The sequence below is a fragment of the Elgaria multicarinata genome, chromosome 9 (genome assembly GCF_023053635.1).
Source record: "Elgaria multicarinata webbii isolate HBS135686 ecotype San Diego chromosome 9, rElgMul1.1.pri, whole genome shotgun sequence".
NCBI classification, from domain to species: Eukaryota; Metazoa; Chordata; class Lepidosauria; order Squamata; family Anguidae; genus Elgaria; species Elgaria multicarinata.
The window spans coordinates 78,815,231-78,834,003 of NC_086179.1; the positions used below are offsets into that span (position 1 = coordinate 78,815,231).

Sequence of the window (18,773 nt, forward strand, 5' to 3'; positions counted from 1 at the left end):
TTTCCTAATGACAAGCAGGTGCCAGGAAAAGAAATGTAAATCTTTTGCAAATGATGATTATCACATTTCATCACCTTTGCTAATCTGTGCTTCAGTGTGAAAACAAGTGGATATTCACATATTCAAAATACAAATAAATTATAACTTTTTTCTCCAAGCGGAAACAATATTTTTAAACAGAGACTTGGAAGATAAAAAGGAAGATGAAGAGGAAGAAACATTGAGTTGGCTGGAAGCTTCTTATAAAGCACTTAAATGGCACCGGAAAAATAGAGATGTACAGGTAAGAAATTCGGAAACATGAGAAGGGAGTCTCAAGACGTGTAACTGGAAGAAAGAACCATCAAATTGGATAAGAAGACTCTTAGGAGTATTTACTTGTTGCTAAACTCTAACCTCTTTATATATTGAAATCTTAATTTGCAAATCTTGCTCTAAAATCCTCAACATATTTTGTTCTTACAAGAGGCCTGGATAGGGACTCATTTTACTGTTATGCTCATTTTTGCGGGGTGGAGAACTGAAGCTCAGGTTGTAGCTTGCCTAAGGGCACACTGCAGTCATAGTTGGACCTGGTGTTAGTGCACGCCGGGGGTAAAATTCAACATAAGTCCCACTTAGAGTAAACGAATTGAAATGAATGGGATTTAAGTTAGTTTTGACTAACTCAAGTCCCATTTATTTAAATAAGTATAAGTAGGACTTACGTTGGATTTTGCCCCTGGAGATCCAGCAGGGTCCTGGGTTTGGAGTCTTGGGTCAGTATCCAATGTTGCCACTGTACTCCAACTGTCTCTCTTGCATTAGCGGAACACACTGTGAGTGCAACAGGAACTAGTGCTTCCGACAACAATAAATAAATAAAAATGCTCTTTTCTGGAACTGGCCACATCAGTGGACTTCCCTTCAAGTTCTGCTGACCTGCCCTGTTTTGGAAACAAGCATTTTGATCCGCAAACATCTGTTAGCTTGACATTGCGCTAGTGGAGGGTCCTGCTAGCGAGTGGGCAGCATTGGATACTGCCCTTGGACTTGCAAAGGAAGACATGGGTTTAAATTCCATAGCTGCCTTAGTTTCGCACCTATGATCTACTTTACAGGCTTGTGGACACTGGTTTGAAAACTAAAACTATGCAGTTGTTACACATACCACCTTGTTTAGGGTGACCATATGAAAAGGAGGACAGGGCTCCTGTATCTTTAACAGTTGCATAGAAAAGGGAATTTCAGCAGGTTTCATTTGTGTATATGGAGAACCTGGTGAAATCCCTCTTCATCACCACAGTTAAAGGTGCAGGAACTATACTAGAGTGACCGGATTTAAGAGAGGGCAGGGCACCTGCAGCTTTAACTGTTGTGATGAAGAGGAAATTTCACCAGGTTCTCCATATATACAAATGACACCTGCTGAAATTCTCTTTTCAATACAACTGTTAAAGATACAGGAGCCCTGTCCTTTTCATATGGTTACCCTAACCTTGTTATCATTTAAAAGAGGAAAAATTCTACTGCTTCAGTTGGGCTAGGAGTATAACAACGCAGCTGTACATAGGCATAGATTTCAGTTTGCAGTGGTTTCATGCAGTGGTTTCTAGGTGTGTGATCTCATAAAAGATTTGATCACCATCTGAATGGGACGAAGGAAGAGCTGGTTGCAAAAGTAACACATAAATCTCACCAGAGCCACAGAGATCTGTTGGTGTTCGCTAATGCCATCATTTTATATCTGATGTTAGCTCAACTTCTATGGTTAAAGGAGTTCTGGGTCAACTAAGGAGTTTTTTGTCAAATGAAATTAATTTCGCTACAACTGGGATGGATATTAGCTAATCTTCAGTCAGAAGCAGTTAGGATTCTTGTTGCTAATAAAAGATTGCTGATTAGACATTTGCTTGACAATTATTTAAAACCAAAACCAAAATAGAATGCCCTTTTATACGGGTTTTGATGCTTTCACTGTTGCCATGAATTATACAAATGATTATTCTTAGCATAATTTGTAAATGCTTACATTGAATATATTGATCAGATATTTTTTTAAAAAAACAATGTTTTCATTTAGGAGGCTGCATGTTGGGCTTTGAACAATCTGCTTATGTACCAGTGCAGTCTTCATGAGAAGATTGGAGATGAAGAGAAAAAGTCAGTAGCCTGAAATGAACGTTTCAAAATGAGCCTCTTAAATTATAGTTGAAGATATATTTTTCTGTTTGTCTTTGATATCTTAAGCAGTAGAATCAAAACTGGGAGAAGTTTTGATTCCGCCTTCAGAGAGATGGAACTGGCCTTGTTGCTTCACATGTTGCACGTGCAGGGTTTTTTGTTGCTTCACACGTGGTAATTGTGCAAGTTTTTTTCCTGATCTTTTATTTTCCTTGATTTGCCTCCCTCCCCAGCAGACCCCCATGCTCCACCTCACATTGTTGAGGAAGCCCCCTAACCTCCAGAGAGGTGGGGGGGGGGTGCAGTCGAGAGGAGGGGATGGGCAATTTTCCTTCTGTGCACTTCCTTATGTTATCTTCTCATAAAACTTCTCTACTTTAAGCAAACACCCCCCCTCCCCGCATCCTTCCTGGGCCTTTCTGCTTTTGCTTTCTTTGCGGGATTACGATGGGTTTCTTTACACGGCGGACACATGGTTTGAATTGAGGAAAGCCCTCCCGCAGCAAGTTCTATAACAGCGCTGTCATTATAGCGCTATGCTGGCTTTTCACACAGCTGATAGTTTGAAATAATGTCCCTTTTCATGTTACCTCTGATCTCTTTGAAAGTGGGATAAAGGGGGGGAAAGCACAGGAGATGTCCTGGAGGTTGACAATGTTGTGTAAAGGTCCTGATAACTTCCATGAGTGACCAATCACAAGTGTGCAATAAATCACTTGTGTAGAAAAGCCCACGGAATCCAATCCATTGCATTTTACATGGTTTTCCCAAGATCAGCATTAGTGACCAAACCAGAAGTAGTAACATATAAAGGCAACCTTTGGACTAGGGTTGGTGCAAAGAGCTTGAACCTTCTGGCTTCTGTAGTTTTTATTGAGAATATTCCCGTTCCTCATCAAACCTAAAGGAAGGGCACAACTGTTGAGATCTAAGCAGGAGAGATAAAAATCTAGCCTCCTAAATTAGACATAAGAAGTATCCTTATGTTGCCTCTAATTCCTGTTTATGTTGGAATGGCACTTCTTCCCAAGTATTGAATAATGACTGAATAAAAGAACAGAATAATAACGAAGTTTATCGGAATCTGTTTTTTCTCTGAAGGTTTTTGTAGTTTGTGATTCTTTTTCTATTTCTGTTAGGTTCCCAGCACACAGGGAAATGATGCTCGCCATGTTGATGCATTCCTCTTCAAAAGAAGTGTTTCAGGCAGCTGCAAATGCCTTGGCAACTCTATTGGAGCAAAGTGGTAAGGGAATTGAGTGACACTAAATGGGCACAAAGGGGAGCACGATATCTGCCTCTTACACTGGATTTGTCCTAGACTGAGATAAATCTTAATATAACACTAAACTAGGAAGGCAAACAAATGCAGCTTGGGGCTGTGAAGAAATTTCTTCTCTGAATAAAATGCTAGGGAGTGGATCTTAGTTTAGTTGCACTTAGGTGCCCTTGACACCAGTGAGACTTAAAAGTCATAACTTAAATTAAGTCCTATTGATTTCAGCGGCAACTAACATAGGGTACAATTCTAAACATACCTGGGAGTAAGTCCTATTGAACTCAGTGGGACTTCCTTCTGAGTAGATATACATAAGATTGCTATGTTAGTCTGGATTCAACCCAGTGTATCTGGATTAACACCCATCTCTTTTCTACTGGGATCACCCTTAAAAAGCTTGCACCCAGCATACATGATTTGTTTACCATTTTCTTATTGCAGTAAGTATTAGAACAACTCTGTTGGCCAAAGGAATACACATGAATGTGCTGGACATGATGACGAGACACCCCGACTCCCCTGAAGTTGCAGAAGCTGCTTGCAAATTGCTGAATCATGCTTTTGAAGGAAGGTAACTAAGTTTAGTCCGATGAACACCTATGTCCAAAACCAGTAGCACCATTTTGCATCCATATTAGTGTTCAAGGATGAGGTAGGGCCAGTTTATATTTTACATTTGCTACAGAGGGGCCATTTGTGTTGGCTTGTATGGCATTGCAAAAGCTCTTTGCGTGGCTTGGGGACTGTTTTTCACACTGCTGCAAAGCCTCTATTCCTGTGATGAGCCACTGCGCAAGAATGGCTCACCATGTGATAGGCGCTGCTGTGCGGAACGACTAGAAGTGCTTCTGCACGGCAGCATGCCCACAGTGAAAGAACCAATGTGTTCAGTGTATATTACTTAGTCCTCTGCTGGTCTATGACTGTAATAAATTTGATTGATTGATATTACTTAGTCCAAATCTTCTGTGGCAGTGGGTAGGATTCAGAGCACTACTTTACAGAAGCCCAAGGCTTGCCCACTGGATATTTGATGTTTTTAAATTAAACAACAGACCCTCATCCCATATTGCAATGTGTTTTGACTGGCACCTCCGGTTTTGGAAGTGCCTTACTATGTGGCATGGAATGAAATGCCAGAAGAAAACATAAATAGTTATGCATAAAACTTGAAAATGGTGTGTTGTAGGCATAAAGCAGGGATGGGTGAGGGTGGAAGGCCCCCAGGAACCCCCTCATGTGGCTGGTTGCACTCCATGGAGTGCCGTGAAGTCTGCAGGGCATCTCCCCGTCCCCAAGTTTAAAAAGAGGCGGGGGAAATACACTCCAAGGAATAAAATGAGCTTGTTAAATTTAAACTAAATTTAATCCCTTTGGTGCTCCATAGCTTCCATAGGCACCTTTGTTTTTCGCAAAAAATAGTCCATACTTTTTAAATTGGGCGGGGAGTGGGGCAGAGGCAGGGCTCACATGCAGGCCATGTGGTGTCCACCCTGGCAGAAAGGCTTGAAAATTGTTTACTGTTTTAAAATACATAATCTGCAATGGTTTATAGGAGAGCAAGAATAATGCAAACAGTTATTTCATAAATGCATGTGTAATTGAGAGCGTGGTCTTTATTGTTTGCATGATTGATCCTCCAGTTTCCCTCCTCTGGATATAATGACAGTAGCTGCATCCAGAATTGTAAAAACTATGCAGAAGTATAAAACACTGCCATCGGTACAGCTGGAGGCCTTCAGAGTTATTTTACATTTTATGACTCCAGGTAAGAAATCTCATGAAGAATATTAGCATTCTTCGTAATTCAAATGAGGGACTGTAAATAAGGAGTCTACGTTCATGTATTCTTTGAAATATTTTATATTAGAATTAAAAAGGGGAAAAAACCTAAAGTGATCACAAGTTAATGTGCCTGAAGCCGAGTTATTTTGCTGCATGGTTTCTTATTAATTATACTGAAGCAAATTAAAATTTGATCAGTCTCTGCTGATGAGAAGACAAGTTAGTTGATTTGAGGTGGGGTGGGGGGAAACTAGCTGATGGAGGAAATGTTTTACAAAGTTGAGCATGTTTAAGCCCCGTTGGGTTGTACCTGGCTCTGATCTGGTGGAGGCATCTGTCCGTGGTATGGAGAATTGGATGACGTTCACCAATTCCTCCTCCCTGCTGAAGCCCCTGGTCTTGCCTCTCTCTTTTCCCTGATAGGCTCCACGGGTTGGGGGAGCCTCTGGAACAGAACAGGAGGTGGATTACAGAGCCTTCCATCATTAGAGAGATACAATGTATACAACCCATTGGTTTCTGTGGGAAAGAGTTAAAGTGTATATGGGATTCTCCTTTTGAAATGAGCTAAGGGGTGTTTTAACTTTGGATTGATTATCCATGTAGTAAATAATTATAAGTCAAAGCAAGAAAGACAGACCAATAGAGACTAATCCGTGAATGCAAATAAATCTAGAATGTGTTTCATATTTATTTTAGCTCAAGTTTCAAACACTTATACTCAAACACCCCCAACCCCAAGAAACGTCATCATATACTAAACCACTCATTCTAAAGCTATGTAATTGTCCATCTGGATTATTGGTTGAACATACACATAGCCATTGCATAGATGTTCCCCTGTGCCAGCTTAAGCCTCACCGCAGGGGCAAGGTTGCAGTGGGTAGAGAGAGGCTTGATGCAGCGAATGTCTATGTGGGTGCACCCTGTGGAATGACTGGGGACGAGGCCTGGTGATTATGTAAACCAACCGGCCTTGTCTTTGGGCGTCTTTCAGTTTTCAGTGCCTGACCATCCTCTAGCAGTGTAGGCTTTGCTGGTTACTTTGGGGCTGAGTAGGAATTTTTTACCTGCTGCCAAATTAGCCCTGTTGGCTGGCTCCCATCCCCCCCAGCCTACTCTTCTGCACTGATGCAAAGGGACGAGGTTAGTTGTTGCTGAATTAGGTGTGTTGCTGAATTAGGCAGGTATATTTATTATTTAGTTAGTTAGTTAGTTATTACATTTTTATACCGCCCAATAGCCAAAGCTCTTTGGGCGGTTCACAAAAATTAAAACCACAATAAAACAACCAACAGGTTAAAAGCACAATTACAAAATACAGTATAAAAAGCACAACCAGGATAAAACCACGCAGCAGAAATTGATATAAGATTAAAATACAGAGTTAGAACAATAAAATTTAAATTTAAGTTAAAATTAAGTGTTAAAATACTGAGAGAATAAAAAGGTCTTCAGCTGGTGACGAAAGCAGTACAGTGTAGGCGCCAGGCGGACCTCTCTGGGGAGCTCATTCCACAACCGGGGTGCCACAGCGGAGAAAGCCCTCCTCCTAGTAGCCACCTGCCTCACTTCCTTTGGCAGGGGCTCACGGAGAAGGGCTCCTGTAGATGATCTTAAGGTCCGGGCAGGTACATATGGGAGGAGGCGTTCCTTCAAATAACCTGGCCCCAAACCGTTTAGGGCTTTAAATGTCAATACCAGCACTTTTATGTGGGAAATGCAGGTAGGATACAGATACATGAGCACCTTGAGACATCTTTATGATGATTGGCGATTCCTGAGGTTTGCCGCTTGGGGGACCCATGGGCAAGAAGATATGACTCAGCTTCAGGGCTTGATCAATTCACCTGCTCAGAGTTGTGGGACTCCAGGAGAGGGGTGACACAGGGTAGCCTCCCTAGGCTACTGAAAAGGTGTAGACCTGAGGTAGGTTGGTCAAATAAGTTCACCTCTCTAAAGTGCCAGGATGATCTTGCCCAAATAGAATAATGGAATCATAGAATAGTCGAGTTGGAAGGGGCCTGTAAGGCCATTGAGTCCAACCCCCTGCTCATTGCAGGAATCCACCTTAAAGCATGCCTGACAGATGGCTGTCCAGCTGCCTCCTGAGTGCCTCTAGTGTGAGAGAGCCCATGATTTCCCTAGGCAATTGGTTCCATTGTTGTAAGTTTAGTTGCCTGATGGATGTAAACCTCAGCTTCTCACACAGTCATCGCAGATCCTGCTTGATTTAATAAATGTAGCCCTAGTTCAGCCCACTTACCTGTGTCTCACCGTTTTATTTTCATCTCCAGAATATGTGAAGCCTGATCCTGTGTACATTTTGCTCAAAAATAAGCTCCATTGTGTTTATTGGGACTTATTTCAAAGGAGTGTTCAAAGGATGGCAGCCTTAGGCTGTAATCTCTGAGAGAGTTTATTTGTTTTTGTCCCTATCCCAAATGCATACTTTGCCATTATCTGTTGTACAAATACGCAGTTTGCCCAGCGTGAAAACAATTTTAGCAGAAATTACCAGTAGTAATTTATCCCCAACAGTAACTTATTTAGCCTGCATTTTTAGCAATTTTTTCCCCATGACTGAATAGTGGGGATGCTCTAAATGCTTTATTTTAACAGTCTGACGAAAGCGTAGCCTGTATTAACGTTATAGCGAGTGTTATAGTTTGCTGTATTCCGGTACTCATTGATGAATTCATTAGTAAAAAAAAAAAGAACCCCAGATCATGATGCAATTTGTGTTGTGAGAGGGTTTCCCCTGAAAAGCAGGCTAGAAATCAACTAATGTTGTTGATGATGATTTTGTTACTAGTACCTCCACCACCACCATCATCAAGGCTTGCTAGCTGAAGATCTTTTTTAAAAAATGCTATAATTTTGTAAGGTTCAGAATGTGTGAAACTGAAAACTAATTACTTGATTCTGTGCATGTTTGTTGAGAAGAAAATCCCCCTGTGTTCAGTGCAACTTGTGTCTAAGTAAGCATATTTAGAATTAGTCTTTTGGAATGTATGTTCCAAAGAAATATGCGTGACATCCAAAATACGTTATACTTGTGTATTACCCATCAGTAACACATCATCTATTGGGGAAGATTGTTTGAGTTTGTTCAATATTTTATTTATTTATTTATTTATTTATTTATTTATTTATTTATGTATTACATTTTTATACCCAATAGAATACCCAAAGTTAGCAAAGTAAATAACAAATTATATAAACATTTAAGAGTGCAATCCTACAGGCCCTAAATAGCACCTGAGAGTCTGTAGAATGTAGTGGATCCCCAGAGATAGTTCTGACCTTGGAGAAATGACTGGATTTCCCCCCATCACTCAAGCACTTCCCACCCACTGCATAAAGCTCTGCAGTGGCTCCCTTTCCCAAGGTCAGGTTGGGGGTGGGCCAATGGGCAGGGAGGGGAGGAGCCATGGATCTGGTGGATCCAATGGCCTTTTAATCTGTCGTGGAGAGAGTAAGTTAGGCAGGCTCAGAGGCCAGTTTAATGAAAAATGCATTTAAGGAGGACGGAAAGGCAAAAAAGTCAGATGTTCCTCCCAACTTATTGGCAACAGCCCAGTAGCACATAGGATGTTTGGTTGTCACCATTATCGGACTGCCCCATCCTTTGGGCTTGTAGACCATAGGATTCTGTCTTAATGTAAAAACAAAAACAAGGCCTTTCTATGTAGACTTAGGTCATGTGTCATCCTAAGAGACATGGGTAGCGAAAACGTTGAGGAAGCAGGTCTGAACTTTGGATTCATAGATGTAGATATCCTTGCCTTATTTTCAGTATTTCCTTTTACAAGGAGGATGTTTCTGTTTTCTGTATGTTATAGGAGTACTGAAAAACCAGCAAAGTTGTCCTTTGGGAGATGCTGATTTGGTGCTGTTAAAAGTGATTAAAAACCAATGTTTGTTAGAAGGGACTCATTCACTTGTCCTTGATGCTCTCAACACGGTATGGCTAGATTTTATTCCCTCATTACAGATTTTATCCTATGTAAAATGAATTATTGTATAACTCTTTAAAAAAAAAAAAAAGGATGGTAATTTTGGGGATGACTATTCCTATATTCATTTTTCTGTAATCATTCAGGTTTGTGAACTGCTTCGGGGTGTTTAAGATAACAGTTTGTTTCCTTAGTACTGGTTTACGCAATCACTTCCCCTAAATCCAGGTCAACCCTTCGCTCATAGCTCAAATGGAGAAATCCTTGTGTGAGCTGGGCAGTACATGAATACAGCTACAGGAAGTCTCATGATTGTGGCATCCATTTGTGATCACAGACATTGCTACAGGCTCAATCTGCGCATGGCTTGGCTTACGCATCTGCTTCTCCATGGGTGTGTCTCAAGGGTAGGCAGCAGCTGCTCACCTATAATGCTAGTGAATGCGTGAACCAGCCCATATGCACACCCATTTAAAGACTGGGATATAAAGAGAGAAAAAGATGTACCTCTGCCTGTAAAGGGCTTAAAATAGGGGTGGAGAACCTCAGGCCCGGGGCCCCCCAAATCCAGCCCTCTTGGAGTCCCAGTCTGGTCCTCTGGGGCTGCACAAAAGACCACACCCCTTCCTCTGCCGACCCCTCCCCCCCCCCGGTCTTTCCACCAAACTTTGGGTGGTTTTGCAGCTTTTGTGCAGTTCTTTCCCATGCTAAACAGTTGCAATGCTTCTCCTCAGGCTTAAAGCCTCCATCACACCAGGGGTTAACATGCTCCCTACCTTCGCTTCTCCGCCGGTGTTTTCGTTCCTCAGTTACTTCCTCTTTTCAAAAGAGGAAGTACAGAATGAGCACGAGGCCCATTGAGTCCTCTGTTATAATGGCGCTGCTTCTCCTGCACACAGCAGGAGAGAGCAGCAATTCCGTGTTTAAAAATACGTCAGACTTAAGCAGGTTTTTTTTGTTGTTGCACAAGGAAGGCCAGAAGGGGTGGGAGGTGCACGGGAGGCAGATGACGTCATATGAGGAACCAGAGCAAACTCTGTGAGTGCCCAGTAACGAGCGTGCAATGAAACGCTCGTTGGATGGAGCTTTTCGTTACTGGCAGTAAGAGCTTTAAGCTACAATATGCTGGTATTTTGGCCCCAGACCTTTGGCCCCACCCCCTTTTCCCTTAGGCCCTGCCCACTTGGAATGCAGCCCCCAAGAGCGTCTCTGAAAATGAAATCGACCTCGGGCTGGTTCTGCGGCTCTGGCGTAAAATGATCCTCATCTTATATAACAGAAAGGGACTAAATGCAGCTGAAGGAGTAAATGTTGTATAAAATTGGGAAAGATGATTTTGGTGCTGCCGCCTACCCTTGTGCCATGTGTATGCTATTAATGGAGAACCGTTCATGTAAGCCAGGCCTTGCATAGATTCTGTTGTGCTCTGCAAATTGGATTCAGGGACTCGTGATTGAAGTTTGGCTGTCTAAACGAGTGAAAACCTCCAAATTAACCCCAGTCACCTTTTCCCCTTCCTATCCAGTTATTTTCCAGGTCTTCTCCACTGGAGTTGGAATGTTTGGTCCATGTTGTAAACCAGGGGTGGGGAACGGGTGGCCCTCCAGACATTTTGGCCTATTGCTCCCATCAGCTTTAGCCAGCATAGCCAAGGCCGAAGGATGCTGGGCATTGTGGCCATCCAGATGTTTTGGCCTACAAGTTGCCCACACATGTTATAAACTATCTAAAATTGTTTCGGCCCCCTTTCTGTAATGATTTTAGTTTTTCAGTGACAAAATGATGATTTTAATCATATAAATTGTTGTGAACTACCCAGAGAGCTTCAGCCATGGGGTGGTATAGAAATATAATTAATACATAAATAAAACCATATCAATGCTCATTAAAGTCACCTGTCATTTGAAGGTGATGCTGCTCATCTGTTACTTGGAGCTCTCCCAGGGCGTGATCCGCCTTCATGTGCTGAAATGCACTGTCCGTGCCAGCACAAACTGACTATCTCCAGGCTAACCCAGGTTTCTCTACAGCCTGGATTGCTGTTTGGCTCCGCAGCTGAGCAGGGCCATCGGCCCAAGCAATATTCCAGCTCCCATGTAGGACTATTGCCACAACTTTGTAACCTGCCCCAGTGGCCAGGGGGCTTTAGCACAGCAGTGCAGGGTTTATAAATTGCAATCCAAGTGTTGAAGAATTCATCCTGAATGATAGATGTTTTGAAATGGAACCCCTGAAACTGAGTGGTGTTTTTCTTTTCTTTTTTCAAGTTTCCCCTTTAATTTTCAGTTCTACAGTAATTGATCACATTTGCAAGAGTGAATCAAAATACTTATCATTTAGTTTTTGCTATAACCTTAGTTTCTGTCCTGTTCGTTTCTAGTTCATTGGGAATCCTGGCATTCAGAAATGTGGATTTCAAATACTTTCCTCCGTAGTGGAATGTTCGGGTGCTCTAGAAATGTTGTCCCAGCAAGGGATGACAGATACTGTACTCCATACACTACAGATGTATCCTGATGATCAAGGTACAAAGTAAGGTATCTTATTTAGATAGGACTTGCAAAACTGTAGACCTGGAAAGGACCTTTCGTGTCACTTAAACCAAATCTCCTGCCCTAATGCAAAGCAGCCAGTGATTAAAACAATCTCTGCTAGATGCTTGTCCATCCTTGCTTGAAGGGACTTCGAGGGAAGCAATGCCCCTCTTTATTACCTGCAATGAAACAAGTGAAATGAAAGCCTTCAAAACACCATATTGGAGGCATTCTTGCAACCCCAACTATTGGAATGAGAGGATTTGCATGTAATGCTCCACCCTGGTTTGGCACTACATGCACACAAGCAGGAAAGAGCCCAAGCAAAGCCTCAGGCTCACACACTCTTCCCTGCTCTCTTTACCTCCTGCATGGCTGGGAGAAGGACTTCACTAACATTTAGTTCCACTTTCAAGGAATCCTGTGTCCTTGTGATGTCCATACCAGAGATTGTGGTTTAAAACGAACTCTGCTCAGTTAAACCAGGCAGCTTTACAGTTTGAAGTTGGCTTGTTTAGAAACCGACCGGGGTTGTTTTTAAACCACGATTTCTGGTTCAACAATGTGATAAGCTTGGATTCCTTGAAAGGGAAGGGAATGGGCAGCATGCAACCCCGAGGCTCTGCTGAGCTCATTCTAGTTCAGGTACATAGGACTAAACCACGGTGAGAGAGTGAAACATATTAGCAACTTGTAATGTTTTGTATCTAGAAGCATTTTAAAGAAAAGTAGTAGAAAAGTCATATGTGGAAGCCATTAAATACAATTAGTTATTGGGATGAATGTTTTCTTGTAACTGTATGAAGAGGAAGTTAGTCATTCAGGTAACTTACAGTGCAATCCCATGCATGTCTACTCTGAAGTAAATTCCACTGAGTTCAATTGGACTTACTTCCAGCTAAGTGCATATAGGATTGCAGCCTTAAAACATTCAACCATTTTATACATCAGCTAATGGGATGGGATCTTGTCCTGTTTTTCCAGAAGCTATACTATAACTAGAAGAATATAGAATATTGTCCTCCTGTAGAGATGTTTCTTTTCATATTTAAAATATAAGAAAGATAATTCTCTGGAGTGATGTTTTGTAATGACAAAACCCCTTAAAAACTGGTGCAGGAGTAGAGTTGGGAGCAAGTAGGAAGACTACTTGCTGGTCCATGAAGTCACGAAGAGTCGGAAGCGACTGAATGAATAAACCACAAAGGAAGACTATATTCTCTGTCAAAAACTCCTCTGTTTTAATATTCCTGGTTTTTTTCTCTCTCTCTCCTCTTTCTTTCTAGAAATACAGTGCTTAGGTTTAAGACTTCTGGAATCCTTGATTACAAGAAAGAGCTTGTGTATTGCAACTATACATGTTCTGGCAACAGTCTTGGTTTCTACTTTACGACGCTTTAAGGATGCTGTCGAAATACAGGAGCATGTATGTGATGTGTCTAGTATAAAAAAGCAGCACTTTTCTGTTTGGGAATGAGTTATTCAGAGACATATTTTCCTCCTTTGGAATGTAACAAGGCTGTCTACTCTTAATGGGCTGGATTTCTATACCACACTGCTAATTTACTAGGGTGACCATATGAAAAGGAGGACAGGGCTCCTGTATCTTTAACAGTTGTATTGAAAAGGGAATTTCAGCAGGGGTCATTTGTATATATGGAGAACCTGGTGAAATTTCTTCTTCATTACCACAGTTAAAGCTGCAGGTGCCCTGCCCTCTTTTAAATCTGGTCACAGTATAACTGCAGTATAGCTCCTGTAGCTTTAACTGTTGTGATGAAGAGGAAATTTCACCAGGTGCGACATGCATACAAATGACACCTGCAGAAATTCCCTTTTCAATACAATTGTTAAAGATACAGGAGCCCTGTCCTCCTTTTCATATGGTCACCCTAAATTTACCCTTGGCGCTAGGTCTTATAATCAAACCCAGGAGATTTTGTTTTATTTTAACTTTTCAGTTAAATTTCAGATCCCTGCTGTAGCCCTTCCCATTATCATTTGTGAACCCACTCTTCTCCCCCTGTTAGATAAGAGGTTCCAATTTTATGTTAGCTTTTAAAAGAAGGCCATTAACATTTTTTTTTAAAAAAAAATCTAGGACCTCCTTTGGACATATTCATGTGACACTGAGAATATAATTCTGCCTGAAATGCTTGTGTCTTTGTGGAATATAACAAGTGAAATAGCAAGGACAGTTTCAAATATTATGTACCACACAAATGATGTCCCTTGAAATGTGAAAGATAGTACCTTGAAAGACTGGTTTAAAATTACAGTAATCTTGGCAGTACTTTCCCCACGAACAGATGTGTAATCTCCAATCTCTGCCTCTTTACTACAGAAAAACCTGTTATCATGGCTCTCATTCTGCACTAGAAAATGATGGGTCTGATGTTTCTAAAAGCATGAAAACAAGAGCATGCATCACAAGACAAATGTGATAACTTTGTGCAAATGCAGAAAGTTCAGAAACCAGCTTAAGTTACTCTTGTGAAAGTGATGTTATGCCACAGGCCTGTTTACTTGGAAGCAGGTCCCACAGAATTCAGTGAGGCCTGCTTTCACTTCTAACTAAGTAAGGTTGGGATTAGGACCTTAGTTGCATTGTCAGTGGAGATAATATTGAGGTCAAGAACACCAACATTAAGGTATCTCTTCACAACACAAAATGATGAGTGGCCTGTGTAGATGGCCCATCAGAAAATCATAATATGCATATTCCTTCCCATCATCTGAAATAGAGTGCTTTTCCGTGCAGTCCGTTCATATGCCAGTTTCCAGTAATCCAGTGTAGAGAATTCAAGTGATGTTTATGCAGGTTTGGTGACTAGCATTTGAATGCATGAACTGACTCCATTTGAAGTCTGAATTGACACAGTAATATGAAAGTTCTGGGATTCATCTTTGATAAGTCATTTGCATACCCAAATCATCACTTGATCAAGTGATGAATATGCATATGTGAATCAAGCCTAAATCTTGAGCAAATAGGGAATATTACTTCTCCCTTTAAGTAGGATTGCATGTAAGTGGGGGTCATGCCTTCCTTTGCACTCTGGTCTGCATACAGTAATAAGTCTTGATAGAGCATGTCCTGGAACTCCATTCATACAAAAGTGTTCTCCTTTGTGTTTCAGCTTTTTAGGGAAATGGTGGCAGAGTTCATGACAGGCCCATTCACAACTGATCTTCACCATGAGAGGATTGCTCGAAATTTGACTTGTGGTGGGATTGTCATTGATTCCCTGAAATGTGGGAGGTGGTATGGCTTAGCTAGTTGAGAACTTCTGGGTTGTTGTTGTTGTTGTTGTTGTTTATTTATTACATTTTTATACTGACCAGTAACTGAAGCTGTCTGGGTGCTTAACAACAATTAAAGCCATAAAATGCAAGGAAATAAAATACAATATAGAAGTTGAAAATTACAGAGTAAAAATAAAAATAATAACCAAACAGAAGCTAGCAGCAGTGCAAACATTTTAGATACAATACCAGATATAAAACAAATTGTATAACTAAAATGCTTGGGAGAATAAAAAGGTCTTCACTTGGCACCGAAACAAGCCAGGCCAACCTCTCTGGGAAGTTCATTCCACAATCTGGGAACAACAGCAGAAAAGGTCCTCTTCTTAGTAGCTACCCACCTCACTTCCTTTGGCAGGAGCTCCCAGAGAAGGACCACTGAAGCTGATCTTAGGGTTTGGGTAGGTGTAGAGCTGTCTACTTAGCTTGCAGTGTAGAGAAGATGACTAGCTGAAGAAGCAGTCCGTGAGACTATTAGTCCACCTTGGAAAGGTTTAGAAGATGTGCACTTTTTAATCTGGATGTCCTTTGGTCAAAGCTTACACACACATACACATGCCTCTGGAATCTATTGAGTTTTTGTGGGAGCTCTGTTTTCACTTCAAATGTAGCATGATCCTTTGAATTCTGTGGTGGGAGCTGACAGCTTCTTTGACGTGCGATGGTGCTATTCTATCTTAGAGCAGGAAATGTCTGCTCAGGCGCAGCGAGGTTTACTATTCCAAAGAATCTTCCAGGATGGAGCTATTCAGGATTCCAGGATGTTCTGGCCCTGTGGCAGAACAGCATGACTGAAGCTGTGACCCCATACACACCTCCCGGGGATTAAATCCCATTGAACTCAGAGGCGTTACTTCTGAATGTTACTTCTGAATGTTTCACACTGTACATTTACCAAACGGGTTGTGGTCCTTTTGGTCTTAAATATTTATTGTTCTTGCACTGCGTTTAAAGTCACGTGTAGCGTATGCTTTTAACAACATGCTCTCGGTTCCAGTCCTCATCATCTTGGTCTCTTTTTATTCTGTAGGGATTTAGCACGATTATAACGATCCTTGACCTGTCACCATGTTTTGCCAAGCTGCTAATACAGGAGTCATTTGACGCAGCAATTTTCTATCAGATGTCCATGTGTTTCACTGAACAAAGAGACCCGCAGGTATGTCTTATCTTTCATTCTTCTCTCTTCCTCTCACTCTCTCCCTGCCTGTTCCCCAGCACATTTTAATCCGATATGTTCTGGAAGGTGTTCACCCTGTTTCAATTGCCTGTCTTCTCAATTTAGTTTCAGAGCCTTTGCTGCAAGTGCTTTGCGAAAATAGCTGACAATGATGATTTAAAAAACCTGATGTTGGAGAAAGCCTGTGCTGAATACAATAGCATCATGGCTGAATGTTTGCTGTTGCTGGGAGCTGACGTGAATAAGAAGACAAAGGCAAACTCCTTAATTTATCAAGTATGTTTGTTAAAATGCAAATCATTGCATTGATTGGAAAACATTGATTTGATTTAAACAGCAGCAACAACAACTTCATCCTACAAAAACAACTGAAATGCAGATGGACCCAACACATTTTGAGTGTGTTGAGCAGAACATTTCTTTTTTTCTTTTTTCATTGCAAGACTGCCTTTTGGGGAAAAAGGTCATTTAAGCCCAACCATGTCAAACACCCTAAGTGTGCTTGAATGGTATCTATGTATTCAAAAACCAGTTCCCAATACCCCATCTCACTGTCTTCATATTATGTCTCTCAAGTGTGATCACAAGCTATTTCCCAGGCCCATACAATGCAGGTAGCAGCAGACTTGATTATCAATGTCCAGAGTCACCAGAGATGATATGTGGGCTTAGCTTGCAACCTTATGATGTCTCTGTGTGTTTTAACTTTCTGTTATGTAAGTGGCTGCTATTCATTTATCTGGGGGAAGCAAAGTGCTACACTTGGGAACGATGGTGTGGACAAAACCTGCCCCAAGCCCAGCCCTCATCAGGAGGGAGTCCCCAGAAGCCCTTGAATTAGACAAATCTTTCCTCTTATCTTAATAAGATAAGCTTTCACTTATCTAAATAGGATTCTCAGTGGTGGAGCACATGCTTTATATGCTCCACCAGGTTCAATCTGCTGGAAAAACTCCTCCGTGAAACCCTGAAGAGGTGCGGCCAGTCAATGTTGATCTGTATTTCTCCTCGCCCCTCATAACCATCTGTATTAAAGCTGTATTTGTATGATGAATCACTACTTCTGCAGTGGAATTGACCCCCATTCTGCTTTACATGTTGTTTTTATTTTGCTTTTTCTAATTGTACAGTGTCCTGAACACAACCTCCTCAAATAATCTGAGTAATACAAATTTCCTCATGGATTCCTGCAACTCTTAACATCCTGAGGTTTGAATGACTAAAATGGGTCTTGAGAAGAATGTTGTGCAAGGAGCTAAGGAATCTTGCTTCCAAATAGGCACTGGGATGAATTTATTTATTTATGGTTGCATTCTGAACCATATCAAACTCTTGATGGACCGGTCCGCTTTGTAAAATGTCCAGGAAACATGGAATTAAAGCCTCCAGTCCGTCTTCTTGGTTTTAGAAAGAGACATTTTTGGAAGAAATTGAAGCCTCTTGGCCCTTCATAGACCGGGCTCCTTTTAATCTTCAGTGTATATAGATTTTGGAGCAGAGTGATGTGAGAATAGGAAGGAGCCTTCTGCAACTAGTTTTAAATAAAACAGCAAAGTAGCTACACTTTCACTGAATGAATTTAGGACAAGTCCCGTGATCGTGGTAAATCTATGTTTCTGGCAGTTTTCCTAAACTAGCCTGCTCCAGAGGCTTTGTGCACTGAAGGCAAAAATGTGGGTTTTAATTTTGTGCAGCTGTAATTTTATGTGTGCGTACAATAAAGGAAATAAGCATCAACTACTTGTGTAGAAATGAATGTGCAAAACCATGTACATAAGAAATGCATACATTTATTTCATTGGGAGACTTTCCCATCAGATTGTCGCTGTCATAAGTGTGATTGATGCTGCGTTCTTCTACTTCTCCTGTAATAGGTTTGCGAGAAAGGAAGCAATCCTAAGTTGCTAAAACTGCTCCTCAATAGTGGTGCTCGAGAGCAGGATGTCCGGAGTGCTTTAACTGTCAGCATCAAAAAAGGAGATAGCCAGATCATCAGCTTGCTCTTAAAAAAGCTTAGCCTGGATGTAGCCAATAGCAGCATCTGTCTCGGAGGATTCGGCATTGGTAGAATTGAACCTTCCTGGCTGAGCCCCTTATTTCCTGATAAACGAGCATCCCTCAGGAAACAAACAAGTACGTGGCTGTAGACTGAATATTGATATTAAAGCATGGGCTTTGATGTGCCAAACCACCTTGCAGCTTTGGTTGGTTCAAAGGTAGCTGCTGAACAAACGGTGTAAGCGGGGGGATCTTTTATGTGGCACTGATTTTGTGTGTGTGTTGGGAGTACTTGGCTAGCTTAGCCATCACTTTCCATGTGAATAGGTATGAAGATTTTTAATAGCCATTTCTATTTTGCCATGCTTCGTGTCTTATAAATCTCCTGAGTGTTTTAAATCTGAAGCATTAATGGCTTCATCCTTCTTACATCAGCTTTCAAAGTTCTGGAAAAAACCAGAATTACCAGGAGTGGGGGTTGTGTAGAAGGATATTAGTTTCAGGTATTTTCTTGTATTCACTGTCTTGTAAGGGTTAATATTTTTGCATCTTTTCTCATTCGGGTTCTC

The 18,773-nt window shown here is 41.4% G+C and overlaps 1 protein-coding gene across 1 annotated transcript in view; it reads left to right on the forward strand.

The window, feature by feature from the left end:
- LRRK2 (leucine rich repeat kinase 2) overlaps positions 1-18,773 on the forward strand; it is a 98,827-nt gene that overhangs the window by 20,662 nt on the left and 59,392 nt on the right. Inside the window, exons 9-19 of the mRNA XM_063134126.1 lie at positions 159-283; positions 2,063-2,142; positions 3,303-3,409; positions 3,884-4,013; positions 5,086-5,210; positions 9,073-9,194; positions 11,567-11,711; positions 13,007-13,146; positions 16,057-16,185; positions 16,312-16,482; positions 18,081-18,339. Of these exons, the coding sequence (XP_062990196.1) occupies positions 159-283; positions 2,063-2,142; positions 3,303-3,409; positions 3,884-4,013; positions 5,086-5,210; positions 9,073-9,194; positions 11,567-11,711; positions 13,007-13,146; positions 16,057-16,185; positions 16,312-16,482; positions 18,081-18,339 (1,533 nt within the window). The remainder of the gene's footprint in view (positions 1-158; positions 284-2,062; positions 2,143-3,302; positions 3,410-3,883; positions 4,014-5,085; positions 5,211-9,072; positions 9,195-11,566; positions 11,712-13,006; positions 13,147-16,056; positions 16,186-16,311; positions 16,483-18,080; positions 18,340-18,773) is intronic.